At 31.5% G+C, this 19,144-nt stretch overlaps 1 protein-coding gene across 2 annotated transcripts in view; it reads right to left on the bottom strand.

Annotated features, from left to right (window-relative positions):
- Window positions 1-19,144, bottom strand: part of PTPRQ (protein tyrosine phosphatase receptor type Q) — a 270,501-nt gene that overhangs the window by 23,412 nt on the left and 227,945 nt on the right. For both annotated transcript variants that reach the window (XM_066368486.1, XM_066368485.1), the window contains 2 exons: window positions 6,264-6,345; window positions 3,047-3,137 (listed from right to left, as the gene is read on the bottom strand). In XM_066368486.1, the coding sequence (XP_066224583.1) occupies window positions 3,047-3,137; window positions 6,264-6,345 (173 nt within the window). The remainder of the gene's footprint in view (window positions 1-3,046; window positions 3,138-6,263; window positions 6,346-19,144) is intronic.

A 19,144-nucleotide genomic window follows, 5' to 3' on the forward strand; every position in this document is an offset into this window, starting at 1 on the left:
GTAGCCATATTGTTAGTAATTAATTTAGACCTGCCCAATGGGCTTAAGGTTAGAGATGGGAATGTTTTAGCAAATTCATGCCAATAATTATGTCTTGAAAATTTTGAATTTGGTATAATCTAACTATTTTAATTGTGGCTAGTCCTCTAACTAAGAAAGGGGAGCCATCAGGTTTCTATCACTTGATATACCTGCTTATAGCTATCTGAGTCAACAAGTTAAATATTTTCTTCATAGTGTTGGAACACTTCTGAAGGTCAAAGTGTCCTGTCAAACAGAGATTTGCAAATCCCTTCTGCAAGTATTTGTTGCTAAGTCTAGTATCTTAAAGCCCTGTAAGCCAATATCTTCTAAATGCACTGGGATATTTGAAATCCTACTTCCTACATTACTCAGGGGAAACAATGCACCTCACTTAGCTGGCTCCAGTTAAAATTCAGACTCTGTTAAAATGAATTCATTCTCTACAGAAGAAAACATGTTTCTTCGGCATTACAGCTTCCCTGCAAGCACAATGGGGAAATATATTTAGTCTAAACATCTTATTTGCTTATTCCGTGTGTGAGGGGGGATGGCTGTGAGTTTACCCCTTGCCTTTTAACCCAGGCTAGGAAAGTGGGCTTGTTATCCCCAGACTATAAACCATAAAGGCCTATTACTAAATCTTATTTACCTGAAAAATTGGTAGTTTTTAAAAATAAGCAATCTTTTGAAAACTAACATTTATTGAATGTTTTCCGTGTTTCACTACTGGGCAAAGTGATTTACGTGATTATTTCATATGATCTTCACAATAACCGTGAGAGATAAAGACCAGGAATAATATGTCCGGTCACTAAGATAGTGGGTAAACAGAATCACAACTCAGGGTGTTCAATTAGAAACCTTGTGTTCTTAGCTTTTTTTTTTTTTTTTTTACTATACAGCAGACAGTATGTATTAGTTGAATTAATTATTCTAATAATATTCTTGAAAAATATAAAATTTTACTTAACAAAATTATTTCTTATAGAACCTCTCATTCTTTAAGAGGACAATTAAGGAAAAGTTTTTTCCTAACAAATTCAATAAAGTCTATTTGACATAGATGTAATATATTATTTTAAAAATTACTGTAGGTTTTCAGTACTGAAATTAAGAAGAAAGCAGAAAACAATTGGACATTACTATTTGACTCTAGCAAAGAAAAAAAAATCATGAAATGTCCATTCTAACATCCTTGGTTTATAACCTAAGTTCATCATGAACAATTATTGTTTGTCTTAGCTTCAGAAATGAAAGGTTAGGGTAGTCATACTCTTCAGTTCTTCTGTTAGTCTAATGTTATTTAGTCCTATCAACCATTATTCTCTTTTTATCCTATAAGTAATAAGCTAATATTGTCCAATTTTCTTAATAGCTATGATGTGAATCCAGATAATGCAGCAAAATCTTAATAACAAAAGATTTAAATATCACATTAAAAAAACAGTTCTCTAACATCTGAAATTTTTACATATTTAAATTAGATATGTTGTGATCCTTGGCAACTAGTTAGACATGCCTGAATTACTTATTTTATATGTACTGATATATAATAAATTAATTCAGCCAACTATGTAATTATAAATGAGTATCACATATTACAGTGTAACTGTCCTTCAATTAGACTTGAATTATTATTTATTTTTACAGAATATCTCTGAGTAAACATGAAGCAGACAGTCTGAAAGAAATTTAGGTACAGATGGGCATAAAAACATGAGAATTTCTGTATCTCTTAAGCTTATGATGCATCCAACCCAGGTTAACTCTCTGAAAGAAAAAACAAGAGCCTTTTCAGAAAGGTTATGCCATAGAGATTTGGAGTTGTAGAACATTTCTTATTTCCTAGAATAATGTCTTATTTGTCAACTGCTCTGAAAGTAATTTACTTATGATTTGTTTTGTTCCTGAAAGGATTTTAGGATTAAAGCTATTTGTGTTTTCATCCTATTTTAATTCTTGGGTATTAGCAGATTCCATTAGATTACTACCTCCTATATCATGTTTCCTTAAAATTTTTTATTTCATGTCTCAGTTATCCTTTAGTTCTAAAATATCAGAATTTGCTTCATTTCTTCCTATTCATATACATACTTTATGATTATACATTCTGTGATTGTATCATTCTCTAATACTCTATCTTTTTAGACTAGAACACACCAATTTTTAAGTATGGAATCTTCTTCAATATAGCTTTGAAAAGGCATAACACAAAGAGAAAATTATAATGTTAACTCTAAAATTAAAAATATTTCAAAACTTTAGATTTGAAAAAATATTGACAATATTTTTAAAAATCAAAATAGTCACTTTTTGGTTTATAATATAAACCAAAAACTAGAGTATAAAACTAGAATACAGATGGCATAAACATGTTAAAAATATAACATCAAACATATAGCTATTATTAACAGAGGTGTGTCATGTTTTTTTTTTAATTTTTAAAGCAACAATACGGTTTCTTTCCTTACTCATTGAAAAGCAAAGCCAATTTTAGTATGGTAAAGCACAACTCAGTCTTATTTGTAAAACCAGTCATGATAAGCATATATATATATATAAATGTGTATAATATATATTAATAAATTTGATCTTCAATGAATATTTTGTAATGTATTCTTATATTCCATAAGAAAACACTGCATTGCTCTTAAGAAAAACAATTGCATGAAGTTGCATGTGAACTTTCTCTTTTCATTTGAAAATGAGGTCTATAAGAAGATGTTAGAGAGTTTTGTTACTTGGATTAGATTACAAAGCTAAGAAACTATTAGGTCTACAATTTCTTGCACCTGCATTAAGTGAACCCTGTGTGAGCACGCCGAAAACCATGTACATTAACTTTAACAAAATTAACAAAGCAAAAAGCTACAATTTGAAAGTTGCTGCTAACAAAAATATAGCATTATAATTTAATTAATATGCAGTAAATACATTTAATAAATTAAAAAATGTTAAAATGTATTTTGTGGGCATGTTAAAGCATTTTACAGCTAAAACCAGAGACAAAAAGTGCACATACATGGTTTTATGTTCGGAAAGCGGTTTTTTGCTCTGTTCCATGGCAGATCGGCATCAGTGGAAGAAAGATCCTGAAGAAATTTTGGTAATTCCTGCGGGATGAAGTCATTGCAAAGTTTACACTGATTTCAGCGGTAAACAAGAAATTCCATGTAGTAAAAGACAATTCTTTTTTCTAAACCCTTTTAGTTTTAAATTGAAAATACCTCTAATAACAGTGAAATTAACCTTAATGAACTTGGGTAAACTTTCACTATAAATATCCTGAATAAAACTGGTCAATTGAGCTGTTGCTCTCTGGTATAATTTTTTTTTTTTTGTAACTTAGAAAACTCTAATATGTGGCAACCATATTAGTAATCCTTTAATGTATTTTTCTTAATGGTTTTGTCAGGTACACACATAATATTATTTAACATTTTAATGTCTACTTAGGAGGAGAAAGGAGTTCAGTGATTTATTTTTTGTTTTTTCTCCTCAAGCAGTGTGATTTCATGCCTATTAATTGGTACAACACTGGTCAGTTTAAGAATATGCCAAAAGTCAATTCTTGTCCTCAGAAGGCATTGTCAATTGGTAGTAGAATGCAAAGGTGTGATTAAGAATTATCAGACACAGAGGAAGGGTCAAGGAGACCTATTATTGACATTTTGGTGAAAAATCATGATATCTAATCATCATTAAGAAATCTGTTGCAAAATATACGTATATTCATTATTTTGTTAAGCTAAGACTTACATTTATGAAATTTTTACTTTTTCATTTTAGAAATGTCTCCACTTGCAAAATTCCTTAAAAACTATTACAAACATTTGGTTTTTAACAATTAATTCAACCTCATTATAAATCACTTATTTTAACTGGATAATTCTCCCTTTCCACCTTATTTTTCCTCAGAAGGACAATCTAGACAATCTGTTGCAAGTGGATATGTATGTGTTAGAAGAGAGTGACAGTGTAAACATCTGAATTCTGGTGTGTTGGCACCAGAGGCTTAGAAAAAAAATTAAACAACTGAGGAATCTAAAACAGCTTCCATGTGTCAAGGTTTTAGGAGCCTACTTGTAAGAGACAAAGAACTATGCGGGGAAGGGGGAAGAAAGGTGAACTGGAAATGACCTAAAGAGTAGTACTTCTGTAATAATTTCACATATAAATGCCCACTGATAGATTTAAAAGACTCTGGCCTTGATAATCAATAACCAATTACCAGATTGACTGCCTGGACACCACTGTTACACTTGGCGGCCGTATTCTTATCAGGGCACACAGGGCTTCCACCATCCTCCCTGCCATTAGCTCTTTCTCCTACTGTTTCCTGTTTCCAGTGGGATCACAGATGAGTTGGACTGTTTTTGTGTCCTTACACTTTTACATTCACTCCATCTCTCTGGAATACCTTTTCTCCTTTATCTACTCATTGAATTTCTGCTTTTCTTAAAGTTCATCTCAAAAGTCACGTGTTTGTGAAGTCTTTTCTGACTGCTATCCAGGTTTGATCCACATTTCTTTATAAATATCTCTCTCATGATATTTTCTTATACATGTCTGCAGTTCTTATCATAATATGAGCTTCTTTGGGGTAGGAATAACTGTCACAATAGCTAACACTTGTGCCAACCACTATTCTTAGTACTACACGCATTTAATCATTTTAGTATTTACAACTCAATGAGGTAGATACTATCATTTTAGATATGAGGATATAGAGGCACAGAGCGTTTAAGTGATTTGCCCAAGGTCATTTAGCCATTAAATGTTGAATTGATATATATCAACGTGCCAATACAATGCCTATCATGTATAGTAGGAGGTTATAAATATTGAAAGCATAACAAGTGAATATAACCTAACTTATAAAGTTTTTTAAATATATGCATCAAATAGGCATTTGTTTATTAAAACATAATGTTACTTAAAAAATTTAACAGCATTAGGATAAAAACAATTTTAAAAAGCAATTCCATTTATATTCTATATACATAAAACCTAAATATTTATATAAAAATACACCAAGATCTTAAAACCATAATCTCCAAAAAAGCTAAACTAGAAAGTTTCTCAATATAATCTATGTGAAAATGTTATTAGTAATAACACTTTTCATCTACTTCAGTCATGCATAATGTAATTATATTCGCTTCTATTCTAGTGAAATTGTACTTTTGCTTCTGAACAATTGAGAGTTTTCAATGCGTAAATGCTAAAAGGAGTTTTATGGTACCCCTGATTTTGTTAAGTCCAGACCAAGATTACCTAAGAAGCATAACCAAAAAGCTGTAGGAAATACCATTAATCTTCCCACATTTTTTGATATTATTCCCTGAGAGACTGAAATATTATAATCCTGAATTATTCAAGCCAATTGCTTGATTCTTTGTTTCATAAGTTCACACACCATGTGAATTTCATAAAAAAAAAAAACCCAGAAAGTTTTGGTGACATTTAGAAATCTGTTTTATTTTGATAATATAAAATAATCATGTAAGTCAGGAAAGATGCTTACAAATTTTAAAATAACTTGCAGACCTGAAATTTACCTTATGTTTTAAAAGAATTTCAATTTTATAGGATATGAAATTGCGCAATAAAATTATTCTTAACTTTTCAATAGTTTTTAGGTGACAAGTTCTTTACTTACTCTCCATAATAGGAATTAGCATTATTTTCATAGTAACTTAAAAATAGGCCCTGTAAAACACTGACATTGCTTATCTATCTTTATTATTTTGGATAGTTCTAGAAATAACATTTGTACAGTTCCTAGAAACATCAACTTCTGCTCTCAGGTTCACCTATACTACAAACATAGACTAAGCAGTCAACAATAAATTGGAATTCATTAGTCTCTCTATCTAAAATAATTGTTTACATATAAACTACAGGCCTTGTACACAAACAAAAACTAAAGAATACAGCATTGTAAATTAGCATCTACATCTGGATGAGAGAGCAGAGAAGAAACAAGACCAGGATGCATTCCCCGGGAGGTCTGAAGAAGTGCACCTTTTTCTGACACAGTAGGTGAATAATTCTGTTCAGGTTGCACCAGAGGCCGCCCAGTATAACATTACTATCCAAACACTCAACCTGGTAATTGGGTATTGATTATCAAGGCCAGAGTCCTTCATGGCCTGGCATGCTTAAAATGGACATGAAATGTGACACATGAAACGACTGGAGGTCTGGCAATGTTGTGACAACTGCTAGTAACATACCAAAAATTCTTCTTGAAACTTTAGGTTGTTGTTTGTGCAAAGCTCTTCAACATGTTGTAGAAAGGATTTCTTGCTTATCGGCCTCCAAGCAAGGAAAGGTAAAAAATGGAGTCATGTTAGATTGTGTTCTTTCACTTTAGCATTGGCACTGGTTAACCAGTTAAAAGAACAATGGACATTTCAAAACCCATAAACCACCCAGCCCCAGAAAGTCACTCTGTCATACTTACAAAATTAACTTTTCTCCTTTAAGTGCACTTTCTTTGTATTCATGGTTCAAAATTCCTTCTATTTTTTTAAGTGACTTTAAGTGAATGATTTAACATTTTAATGAAAAATTTTCTCAAGTAAATGTAAGGGCATAAAGTTATCATTGAATCCTAAAGCACATAATACCTCTTTGTCATACAGAAAACATTTTATACATTACAAGGTTTTAGAAGATATAAAATATTGCAGTGACCTCATTCTCATAATGACATGGTTTCTAAACCCCAAGGAGTTTAAATATCCCCGTATTACTTCCCAAGCTAAAATACAGACATGCAGACTTCACCCCAGAGAGGGAGAGAGCATTTCTCCAGTTACCATGCAATTAGTCATGCTTTTATGATTTATATCCAGCTTGGAGGTTTTTCTAACAAACATACAAAAAAGGAACCACACATTAAGATTCATCAAATCAGTGAGTCTAGTTGATATTCAAAAAGAAGAAAAGATATTTGACAAACTTACTTGATGGATTTTCTATAACTAAGTAACCTGCAATAGAGATTGTGTTAAATGTATTATGAGTTGAGAGTATGGCTCTGTCTAAAAAGAGTTCTAAATTAAAATCAGAAAAAATATAAAACCAGTATTGTATAATGTGGAATGCCTTTAAATGACATGTAATCCCTTCTTTAAGTTTACATTTTATTTTTAAATATTATATATTATTTGGACCCAAATATAAACAAATAATAATTTAGCTTTTCTCTCAAGCTAAGAACTTTTCCATATTGTTAGGCATTTTGGGTACTACATTAAAAAATGAGTCACTTTTTAATATATTGCATAGTATTTAATGGTCTAAGAAAGTTAATAATGATTTAAAAGAATATTTTCTTTGTCCATAGAGAGTGTTGAACCAAGAATGGATTATTGAAAAATGGAATAATATTGCCTAAGTCCTGTTTCATGAGTGAGTTTTGATGACTACATAATCATAACAAAATCACGATCATTTTAGGTTCCTTTAGATATACCATTTGGGACAGTTCATGGGTCACGTTATTCATACTCTGAAAAAAATTGAAATTATTTCTAACAGCTAAATAGACTATGCACACATAAATTCAGAGATGGGCACATCTTTAGTAATACATTTGTCATGCACAGCAAATTAGCACTGCAAAAACACAAAAGGCACAAAGAAATATGAAATAAAACACATAACATAAAAAGCTTAAAAATTTAAATATTATTAAAGATAATTTTACTGTATTTCTTTAGAGAAAACTATTTATAAAAAGATGTGAACTGAAGTAAAGGATGAATGAAAGAAAAATAATTAGATTGAAAAATGTGGCATAATGAATATTAAGAAAATGGTCACAAAGGGGAGTGTTCAATGATGAAAACGAGACAAAAAGAAGTCTTTTTCATTTTAATGCAGGGATTGGTGAAAATATGGGGGGTAGTAGAGCCAGTATTATAAAAAAGAATGATGGAATCTTGGTTAATGCTATATAGGTGTTCTTAAAAAGGAGATATCTCCCAGATTCTTGGGCTATATAACCTGGTTGAGCATCTCACTATCTGACATGGCATGACAGTGATAAAGTAGCAATGTTTGAGCAAAGTCTTGGTGGATGAACTTGTGGGCTTTCCACAACAAGCTCTAGTGATTCTAAGAAGGCCAGAGAGGAATCTTGACTCTAACTAGATGGATATGGTGATGGCTGAAGGGGCCAATGAATCAGAAATATCCTTGGTTTTGGAACAGGAAGACAGAATCTAAATTGGAGGCCTTGGAAATCCTCTGACATAGTAACAGCAGGGACTGAGGAAACAACTGGAAATAACTACCCCTGATTAAAGACCACCAAGAAAAAAAGACACGATGGACTGAACACACATTCTAAACACACACTACTCAAGCCCCCTTGGATGTCTGATGCCTCTATGTTCCTTGACCATAATGTTCCTCAGAAACAAAAATGGAAAGGGTAAGGTTATCTTGGGCAAATCTTAGTTAACTGAGCTTCAGATGGAAATAAATGAGGTACATAAATCAGCAAATCAATTTCCCTGCTACCAAACACACGGAAGTTCTTGAATTGCACAGAGATCATTTGCACAGTAACGAATATTATTCGGTTTGTGATTGGTAAAATTCAAACAAACTACATCAGATTTAATTACAGGCTGATGGTCCATCTATTCAAGGACAATCAGACTGCAAATATTCTCTCTTTTCTCAGAAGATCCAGGATTACATGAGGATCCAGGCTGGACTGGTAAAATATTTTGACTAGAATATCTAGAATCTAAAATAGAGTTAGTTTCTGGGCAGCTATCAGTAAGTCATTTGAAGAATTAGTTATGTTAATGAAATTTTCAAGAGATGTTAAACATGAATAATCAAATTAAAATATAAATAAACAAGAAATAGCTAAAGCACCATGTTATTACTCACATCCTTGCTTTTTCTTTTATTAATGCTCTCTATCTCAAATAGAAATTATAATTGAATAATTATTTTTCTTTTAAGTCTGTTTCTTTTTAGTGAAAAATACTACAGAAAGTTGATTTTACTTTACTCTGCATTTGAAAGCTTTCTCTAATGATACTAATTAGACTTAAATAAATATTTGTAAATTCATTTCTTTTAAAATATGATGCTATCAATGGCTTCAAATACCTATTCCAACAAATACCAGTTACATTGTCTTGAGCAAGTTATTTGACCTTTCTGTGCTAGGTGTCCTAATTTGAAAAACGGTAAAATTATATAAATCAAGATCATATACATATGTAAAATGTTCAGAAAAGTTCCTGGCTTTAGTAAGCAATACATAAATGTTAGTTACTATCATTAGTACTATACTTTTTCTAGTTCATTTTGTATAACTCAAGCTCCTCTTACGCATTGCTTTTATAATTTATAATGATATAGAGAAGTTTTTTCTGTTCCTACAAGAATATTCTGTTTTAAATTTACTCAAAAAAGGGTAGGCTAGATTGTGCTAGATTAAGCAGTAAGATTTCAGATTTTATTCTTCCTAATCCAGGTTTCTCCATAAAAAGTGATTACAAATATCTAGATTTCAAATACAAGTCTGATTTTTAGTTCTTATTTCAAGATCCTAAATGAATCTGTTATATAATGACTATAATAACTGTTTTCTATAACCAATGAAAGCATTTCTAATCATGCCCACATTTTTTGACATCATTCCTTACAATTCCCCTTCATATTCTGTGTTTGAATTCCAGATGCTCTCTTGGTATTTCTCCCTCTCAGGACCATATTCCAGGTGTTTTCTCACAACCAGAATTCAATTGATTCCTTAATAGCTGACTCAAATGCTAATTCCTCCATGTAATTTTCCCTATTTTATGACAGAGAAAATATCTTTCTTCTAAGAAATCAAATTTCTTAGGACAAATATCTTCTATCTTGTATTATAGTTATTTAACTATATGTATTAAGGATACATGCATTAAGGTTCATGTATACTTTAAGGCAGGGGCAGGATTAACACTTAATTTACTACAAGTCCCTCATAACCTTATATTAGACAACGAGTAAATCATTGTTAAGTATACAAGTGGATGAATTCAGATCAAGATACACAGTAAGTTAGATATATGTGCTCTGATTACTATATGAGTATCTGAATTAAATTAATTTTTTATTAAAATATTAAGCCATTGAGAATTTTCAGAATGTCTTAACTCAAAGATTTGGATAAGTATGATCACTATATGTATCAACAAACAATATAGAGTATAAACAAAGCCCAAAGTTTATAACCTAACATTAGAAGTTAACAGATGCTAGATACTTTGTTAAGAAATTAGATATAGGAACAATACACTGCTCTTGCCTACTTAAGTAATAAAATTAGGTTTTAAAAAAGGTAGGGTCTGTTTTGGCTTTATTTTCTTTTGTAGTACTCTCTTTATCTAAACACAATCACTTTATTTTTTAAAATTTTATTTAGAAAATTAAATCTAACAAGATGACATTGATCAATAAGAATACATAGGTTTCGGGTAAACATTTTTATAGCATTTGAACTGTTGATTATGTTGTATACCCATCACCCAAAGTCAAATCATTTTCTGTCACCTTATATTTGCCCTTATTTATACCCTTCCAACCATACCCTCCCCGAACCCCCCCTCCCCTAAGTCATCCTCCCTCTGGTAACCACTTAACTTTTATCTATGTCCATGAGTCTCAATCATTTTATGTAATCTGTCTTTCACATTTAGATTTATATAATGAAAGAAATAGGGCTCTAATAGTCTAATTCTTATGTCATTGCCCCATCTATGCTTATATCTCAATTATGTTTGAAATAAAATCTTCAAATACCTATTTGGATAGCTTAAATTTATGCCAGAATGGGCATAAATTACTTATTTCACATAATAGTTAATTGTTTTCTTCTTGTAGTCTGTAGTATCCACAGACTCATATGTATGCCTCATTATAAGGTTTTATTCTCCTCTTAATTATTGGCTATGTTCTAAATTTTGTATTTCTTAGAGATTTTAAAGTTTTATTTTTTAAATAATAAAGGTTATTAATTCAGACAATTAGTATAGGAAATTTGAAAAGAAGGTGGGACATAATATGAGAAAAATAAATTGACTTATCACTGATGAGGTCATTGAAGTTATTTAGAAAAAAGTGTTTAATTAAATACATGTAAAAATTTACACAAATTGATGTGCATGAAAGTCAACACTGTTATTTTGGAAGAAGAGTTATATTCAAATCAAGTGTTCTGTGGAGACCACTTAAAGAAACTCAAACAGAACACTTATTTTTATTAACATTTAAAAATTTTTCTAAAAAATGTAATGGAAAACATTTTACTGGTATGGTACTCTTTTTTTACTCACTTATAATATTTAAGGTTGTTGTTAAATCATATTCAGCTCATTAGTATATAAATCAATTTGGGAACTGTCCAGATTTCAATAAGATAACTGACCCCTTTCCAATATTAAAGGCTAAACAGTTTTATTACATGAATCTTAGCTTTCTTAAATCCTGTGCCCTTTTGCCGAAAAGGGTACTATTTCATGTCTGGTCTCATTTTTAAAAGTCTATCAAAAACTTAAATTCCACTCAGATTACTCTTGATAGATCCAGAGAGGAACCATTTATTTATGTTGGCAGTGGTGATTGAAGACCATATTGTCACAGAGACTCAGCTTTCCCTCAAGGTCAATTAGTTGAAATCTATAGGGAATTATAATATAGTCCAAATAGAGAGCCATAGATGATAGTGTATAGATGAGTAGCTGAAATCAGCACTACCAGTGGCATAGGACAAATTGAGAAACTTTGCGTTTTCTGCTAATCAGTTAGGCAAAAAAAGAAAAAAACCCTCAAATTTTATTGCCTTGATGTAAAAATATGTAATCTGCACACACTAATATGTACTTATTAGTCAAATAAAATTTGTGAACCCTCTATCTCTCTGATAAAGCAATGTAACGCTTTCAAAGGTGTCTAAATTTATGAATTTTTACTGTTTTTATCTAGCCTTTAAAATAGCATCCTTTCAGATTCTTTTTCATTCTTTATAAAATTACCAATAACTTTTCTGTGGTCTTCAATATAAATTAAAAATATTATCCTAACCAATGGCTGGTACTATTTAGCTGATGCTAAAACTTCATTTTATAAGGTAAACATACAATCTAAATAACTCAGTAATGTAATGTTTTCCTTATTTAATTAGAAAAACAATCAATTAGTAAGTGATATCCAAGTATACTTTTTCAGTATGTCTCCTCATATCTGCAAGGACAGCTTGGATAAAAAGGAGCTGAGCTCTTTGAAAGCAGCTCCTTGAAGGTAATGCCCCTTTCTGTTTTATCACAGTATTTCCAGAGTCTGGAACAGTGCCATGCACTCAATAGGTGCCCAATCATTACTTCTTTATTCAAGCAAGGTGAAATGGACTTTGGGATATAGATGGGAAGGCAACCTTCTTGCTGATGTCAAAGAGCTGAGATAAGATTCCCAGGGAGCAGAAGTCGTATTTTCCTAATTACTAAGCCTCTCCAAATTAGTGCATTTGAAAACAAATTCTTGACACTTGTTTTGTCAACCATGTATTCTAAATTAAAACCATGGATGTGAGCTTGGCTACCGCAGGGGCAATAGGGCTAATGTAGTACACAGAGAGGATGAGGAGACTGCTGACAGCTGTGTGACGAGATGGGCAAAGTTCTCAGTGAGGACTTAATGAAGAGGAGACAGATGGCATAACACCATTGGATAAAACATCCTTACAGCCAGAATTACTAGTTAGTGAGCCAGGTAAGCACTGAAGTTCTGGTAGGGGTTAGAAGGCAACTTCAGAAAACTAAACTTGGAAGAAGACCACATCTACTTTAATAAATATGGTTTATACTGAGGTGTTCTATAAAGATTTTCATTAGCCCAAACTATTATGTTTAGCTCTGTCAAAGTAAGGCTCTGACTGAGCAGGAAAACTATTCAGGATGTTGGAAGAAAAAATAATTGATGCAAGAGGAGAGACAGGATTCTCTGAAAATGGAAGCATTTGTCTCTGAGGTACTAATGACATAAGGCAAAAGAGGTCAAAGGATCATATTTAATGATGATGAAGAAAGACATTCAACAGAGTTGCCCAAATAGACCACTTGTGCTTCTGGAATGCTGAGAGGTCGGCTTTGAGGGCTGGTTAGGGATGGGTTTTTTAGATGTGACATGATCGCTTAAATCTTCAGCTCCACAGTGTCTCACCTTGACAAATGTTTGAATCTAATCAACCAGATCATTTGAAAAAAAGGTATTTTCATAAAACTATTTTAATTATGTCAATGGGAACTTGACAATTAGTGAACATAAAGTAAAACAAGGTTAATTATAATTCCAAATTATTAATGTGATTAAAGTGAACTAGACCTGCTTTCCTCTGTTTTGATCATGCTGAGTACTATTCATGGTCGATAAGAATGTCAGGAGACTTGGCCCCATTCAGCATTGTGGCTCATGAAGACCAATTCCTCTGTAGTAGATTTGAGATTTTGAAATCAAATGTGTTTTCACTGTCTGACTCCATTCACATCCTTTGCCGGAATTAACTATCTCTGGTGTACTCAATCAGTTGATGGGGACCAATCTATTGTTGACATTTTGTTATCAGAATACATAAAGCAATTCTTGTGCTAGGTTCAAAATGGCATTTCAGAGAATCACAGGAGTGCCTGGAAGCATGCACAGTTGGCTATCCAGTGATCAGGGTAGAAGGAAAGACTCCATGAAATGTACTCTTGTGTATGCCCCAGATTGAGAACAGGAGATGTCATCGTCTTGGTCCTTACAGATTACCACCTGTGGTAGTTGAAATGAGTTTGTGCAAAGTCTAAACCCAGCCTCCACTTGTCAGATGGCAAATTCAACTCTTGTATCAATGTTATAATAAGACAAGAAAGCATGTGAAGAAATCTAAGTGAACACTTGTTTTACTATCAAAGCTAACACAACATGAGAACACAGCAAATTCTCAGGATACGCACATTGGGAATCAATGTGCATTTTGACAAGATCAATTTTACCATATCAATAGCATGCAATGTTATAGAATACATATTACAAGTAGGAAGCACAGAGGATGGTTTTGGAAAAAAATGTACAGTAAACAACAAAATGCTCAATAATATGTACTTTAAAATACAGAGCACAGCACTTGACAAGATTAAAATAATCACAGCAGAGCTCTGCATCACCACAGTAACTTACTGAATGACAAAAATCTCCTTGCGTCTAAAGAAAAACGAAGAGTATCTGGAAGTAAAGATTCATTAATTTAGTATACAAATACTGCATTACTTCTGATTTGCTACTACAAGAACAAGTCCATTAGATATCTTAAGCTTTATTCTACATATTGGTCACACATTTCTTATTTGGATTCTTATATTTTTGCCATTGCTTGTAAAATAGTTTACGATAGAAGTAAGATTAACAATTGGAATCTGCCAAAGAACTGATGGCAATGAAAATACTATTTTATGTAAATTTCCTGTATCAAATACTATGTATTCTTATTAAAGCCACACAAAAAGTTATTATACTACTGAAGATTTTCCAGTTTCTACAAGTTTGAGATTATGCTCAAATTCCATTACTGCTTTGCTCCATGTCACTAGAAAATAAAAAATTCAAAATAAGTTTTTCCCTTAAAATTATCTCAATTTAAAAAAAAATGCTGCTTGAAGAATACCATGAGCCACTGTCTATTTGAATGGGTTTACGTATATTGAACTCATCTACTATGCCTCAGAGCTAAATACACACACACTCTCTCTCTCTCTCTCTCTCTCTCTCTCTCTCTCTCTCTCTCTCTCACACACACACACACACACACACACACACACACACACACACACAATATCTTGATATCCCAGAATCAAACAGACTTGGCTAGGATCATAGCTGTCTTATTTACTAGATGTATGACTTTGAACATTTATTTAAAATCTCTAAGCACCTTTTGGTTTTCATTTTCAAATTGAAGACAAGAGTACCTATTACACAGACTGAAAGAGTTACTTGAGATCATTAACACACAGAATTTAACACATAGTGACTACTCATAAACAGTAGCAATTATTGTATTAGAAATTCCTATATGAAAGTAGTTAGAATAATTTTTAATTTTACAAATATTATAACTAACAACAAAACCAAATGTATTCTGATTTATAGTTTACAAAGCACATTCATATGATTCAAATGGTAAGCTTCCTGAGGACCCAGCTATACATTTAATAAAAATTCAACATGCAAATATCTAAAGTTATTAAAGAAGGAAAGATACTCTTAAACTAGCAATTCATCTATTTGCTTCATTTTGTTGAGAATTTTAATTCCATTTATTTTTACTGGATTAGACCTTGAGTCTTAAAAAAAATGTACAATTATAGTTATTCAACTAAAATAGGCAAAATCATTAGCATAAAAATGATGCACAAAATTCCTGAAAAAAATTGAGGTTTAGAAGTAATTGTCAAGTAAGAATACTAAAAACACTGATTAATGTTATTCTACTATTTTTTTCTGATTAGGTCACCATAATAAACAAAACTTCTATAACTTAAGTTTGAAAAGGAGATGAAAAATAAACTTTTTAAATGAATAAGAACTCTATCTTGTGTTATAACTCTTTGGGCAGATAGTCTGTGTTAATTTAAATTAATTGAAAAACAATCCACAGGGTCAGTCTTGACAATCTTAAAGAAACAGATCTCTGTTTTACCTGTGTGTGTATTGCTGATCTTGCCAATATATTCCCCTGGGAACCTTTTTCACTTCAATGAATTAAGTGGCTGTGTTTTGAAGAAGTCATCACAAAAACGTCATTTTGTTCATTTGTTTATTGTATAACAAAACCCAGGGGTCATTTCCTAACCTGGTAACCAAAATTTAAATATTCTTCCTAAAATATATAGTTCATGTTATCTAAACTTAAATATAAAATACAAATAATAAAATAATATAATGATCATTCCAAAAAAGAAATTTTAAAATGTTGTTTAGGGGTAGCCCTGAATATTCTCTTTTTGAGTTTTGTTCTCCTTTGCCAAAAAAAAGTATAAAGGGAATTCTTCAGATCTTCAGTGAGACAAGGTAAGCTATAATTAAACAATAAGAGTTTATATATATAGCAATTATAGGCTAAACTTTAAAATGTAAATAAAAAGGTAAGTAACAAAATAGTTAAATAATTTCTGAACTATAAAATCTGTCAAAGGATTTAGTACCAAGCATCGTAATTACTTTGTTTTGATAAACTAGGTAACTTCCTAAAATTAATATTTTAATGACTGATATAGATATATTCTTTTATCATTTCTCTTATAGACATGTGGGGACATATAGCACTGAGGAAAACTGCAAGTCCAATTAGCATGAAGAAATTGAGTGGGTTCTATGGAAAAGAACATGCCTGAGCTTCAAGTAGAAAAGAGCATATATTAGCTGGGTAGGCTAAAAGAAAATTAGCTAAGTTCTTTCCAGCAAATAACAAAGAAATATGGCATAAATTACTGCACACTTTGGAAGCTAACTCCAACTCCCAGATTCTTCACTCCCAGAATCAACTATCTACCCTCAGTCTCTGTGGTTCCACCCTCATCAGACCTGCATTGTTTTGAACAGGTTTAGATTTTCCAACACCTAATTGTGAATTGGTTAATAAGTATTTTTTCTAGTTTTATTGTCTAATGTGTTAGTGACTTCATTAAGATGAAAAACATCAATGAACAGTAAAGCTGTAGATAGATATTTATAATGAAAAGCCACTTAATAGCTATCTTAATAAATTTCTATAATAAATCAAGGAAAGCATATTATTATATGCCACTGAAATTACAAACTAGAATGTTTTACAGTCACATATACTGGAACCATAACAAACAACTGAGAAAAGTAGAAAACATGGACAGTAAAATTTCCAACTTTGCTATTAATAGGGGTAATATATGCTAATATTTTATATACAAAAATAAGAGTTACTTGAAATATATTTATAAGATATTTCTACATCTTTTTACAAATAAAGTGATGTATAAATAAATAAATAAATAAATAAATAAATAAATAAATAAATAAATAAATATGAAAGGCAGGAAATATATATATAACAAGGAGTCAAAGTTAAATAAGGTAGTTCCTGAATTATAAATACCGAATAATAAATAATCTGTACAGTCCTCTCCCACCTTCTGTATTAACTGCCATGACAATTATTGTTAAAACATCAAATAAACAAGCAAAACCAACCCTCTACCTTTGTGACAATGGCTGTGTTCAGAAGTGGAGGAAGGCACAAACTGAAGAAATGCAGAGATCAGGGGCTCTGACCCCACCAAAGCCTACATACAATTATAACCTCCTTAATAAAGGATACTGTCTTTGATACTGCTTGGCTTTTTTATCCCCACGTAATTATTTTATATCTGCTAAAAATCTGCTTACTAAGGACTTTGGGGAATTAATAAAAAAGTCTTTTAAGAAATTCTCTAAAAGTATACACTTAGAAGTTCACATTTTAGTATGAATAGATTCAACAAAATTGTTTCAACAAGTAAAATTAATGGCACTGAGAGATTCGAAGTTTTATCACTTGCACACTTTGGGGTGTCGAAGAAGAGAGTGGGCCCCCAGGCTGGTGGAGGGGCACCACGACTTGAGAAAGGAGCGCAGAGAGATGGTTGGAAGAATACAACTGAAATTCAGTTGGTCCACAGGTGAAAGGATCAGAAACTTCCTTTCAGTTTGCAGTATGAGCCTTCAAGGACTGAGAGACATAGCCTCATAGCAGCCATGCTCTACTCTTCCTATGATGTGGTTTCACTTTGGCAGGTTACCCTGGGGAGCTACTGATCTTTTATACATAACATTTCTTGTGTTGAAAATTATGTCCTGGGTAATATATAACCATCTTATACATAGTCTTTGGAGTAATATCCATTTTAGATGGGAACAGCCTGTATTAGAATATTAACACAAATGTCTCAATAAAAGTGAGTTTTCATATCCAAAAAACCCCACAAATTTCCATGTAATTTAGTGATAACACGTAATAACTTTCATTCTGTAGCATTTGGAAGGCCCCTGCTTATCAGATAACACTTCCCTCTACAGCACATTTAGACATGCCGAAAATACTTTGCAAAGTCAATCTATTAGGAAAAGGCAAAATTTTGTGAGATATATATATATATATATATATATATATATATATATATATATATATATATAAAGGACAGCTATAAATGATTGATTTCCTTTTAAGTTCAAGATCTTTGATGCCATATTTTCAGAGTTAATGATTTTTAAAATTTCATTTGAGTGGTGTGGTAACAAGTGCCTTGTGTTTGTTTAAGCATTACAAAATATTGGCTATTAAAAGAATCTAAACTTGTTAAGAAAGCCTGATGATAGTATTTATTAGTAATTTGATGTTATCTTAATAGACAGAATTTTTTCAAATGCGCCAATATTTTGAATGATTTATGATGACAGCAGTGTAGTGATTGATGGGGGGCGGGGAGGTGAAGGAGAGTATGGAGGGATAGATGGTGATGGACAGAGACTTGACTTGGGGGAGTGAACACACAATACAGTGTACAGAGATGTATTGTAGAATTGTGCACCTGAAACCTGTATAATTTTTTAAGCAGTGTCACATTAATAAATTCAGTTAAAAAATAAAAAATAAAAGAAGTCTATTAACTATTCTTTAAAATTAAGCACTTTGCCATTTCCAATACATATTAATAACACATACTTAATGCATACATATTTACTTTTCCTTCCAAAGGTAATTTTTACTTTGTATTTAATTTTTAAATAGTAATTTAAAAAATAAAGCTGCAATATATAATTTATGGTTTTAAGGTAATTTCATACTAAAATAAGGAGTTATATAGAAGGGTTTTCTAAAAATAAACAATATCAAGTAGCTACATATTTAATTATCTTAGAGTTGTGATTACAAACGTGAACACCTCCAGTAAGTCTGCTGTAAAGAAAAAGTCTATCATATGAAGTGAATCATTAAACATAATTTTAAAGGTTTAACATGTAAAAATATTTGTCTCAGAAAAAAAAG

The sequence above is a fragment of the Saccopteryx leptura genome, chromosome 2 (assembly GCF_036850995.1).
Source record: "Saccopteryx leptura isolate mSacLep1 chromosome 2, mSacLep1_pri_phased_curated, whole genome shotgun sequence".
Lineage (NCBI taxonomy): Eukaryota > Metazoa > Chordata > Mammalia > Chiroptera > Emballonuridae > Saccopteryx > Saccopteryx leptura.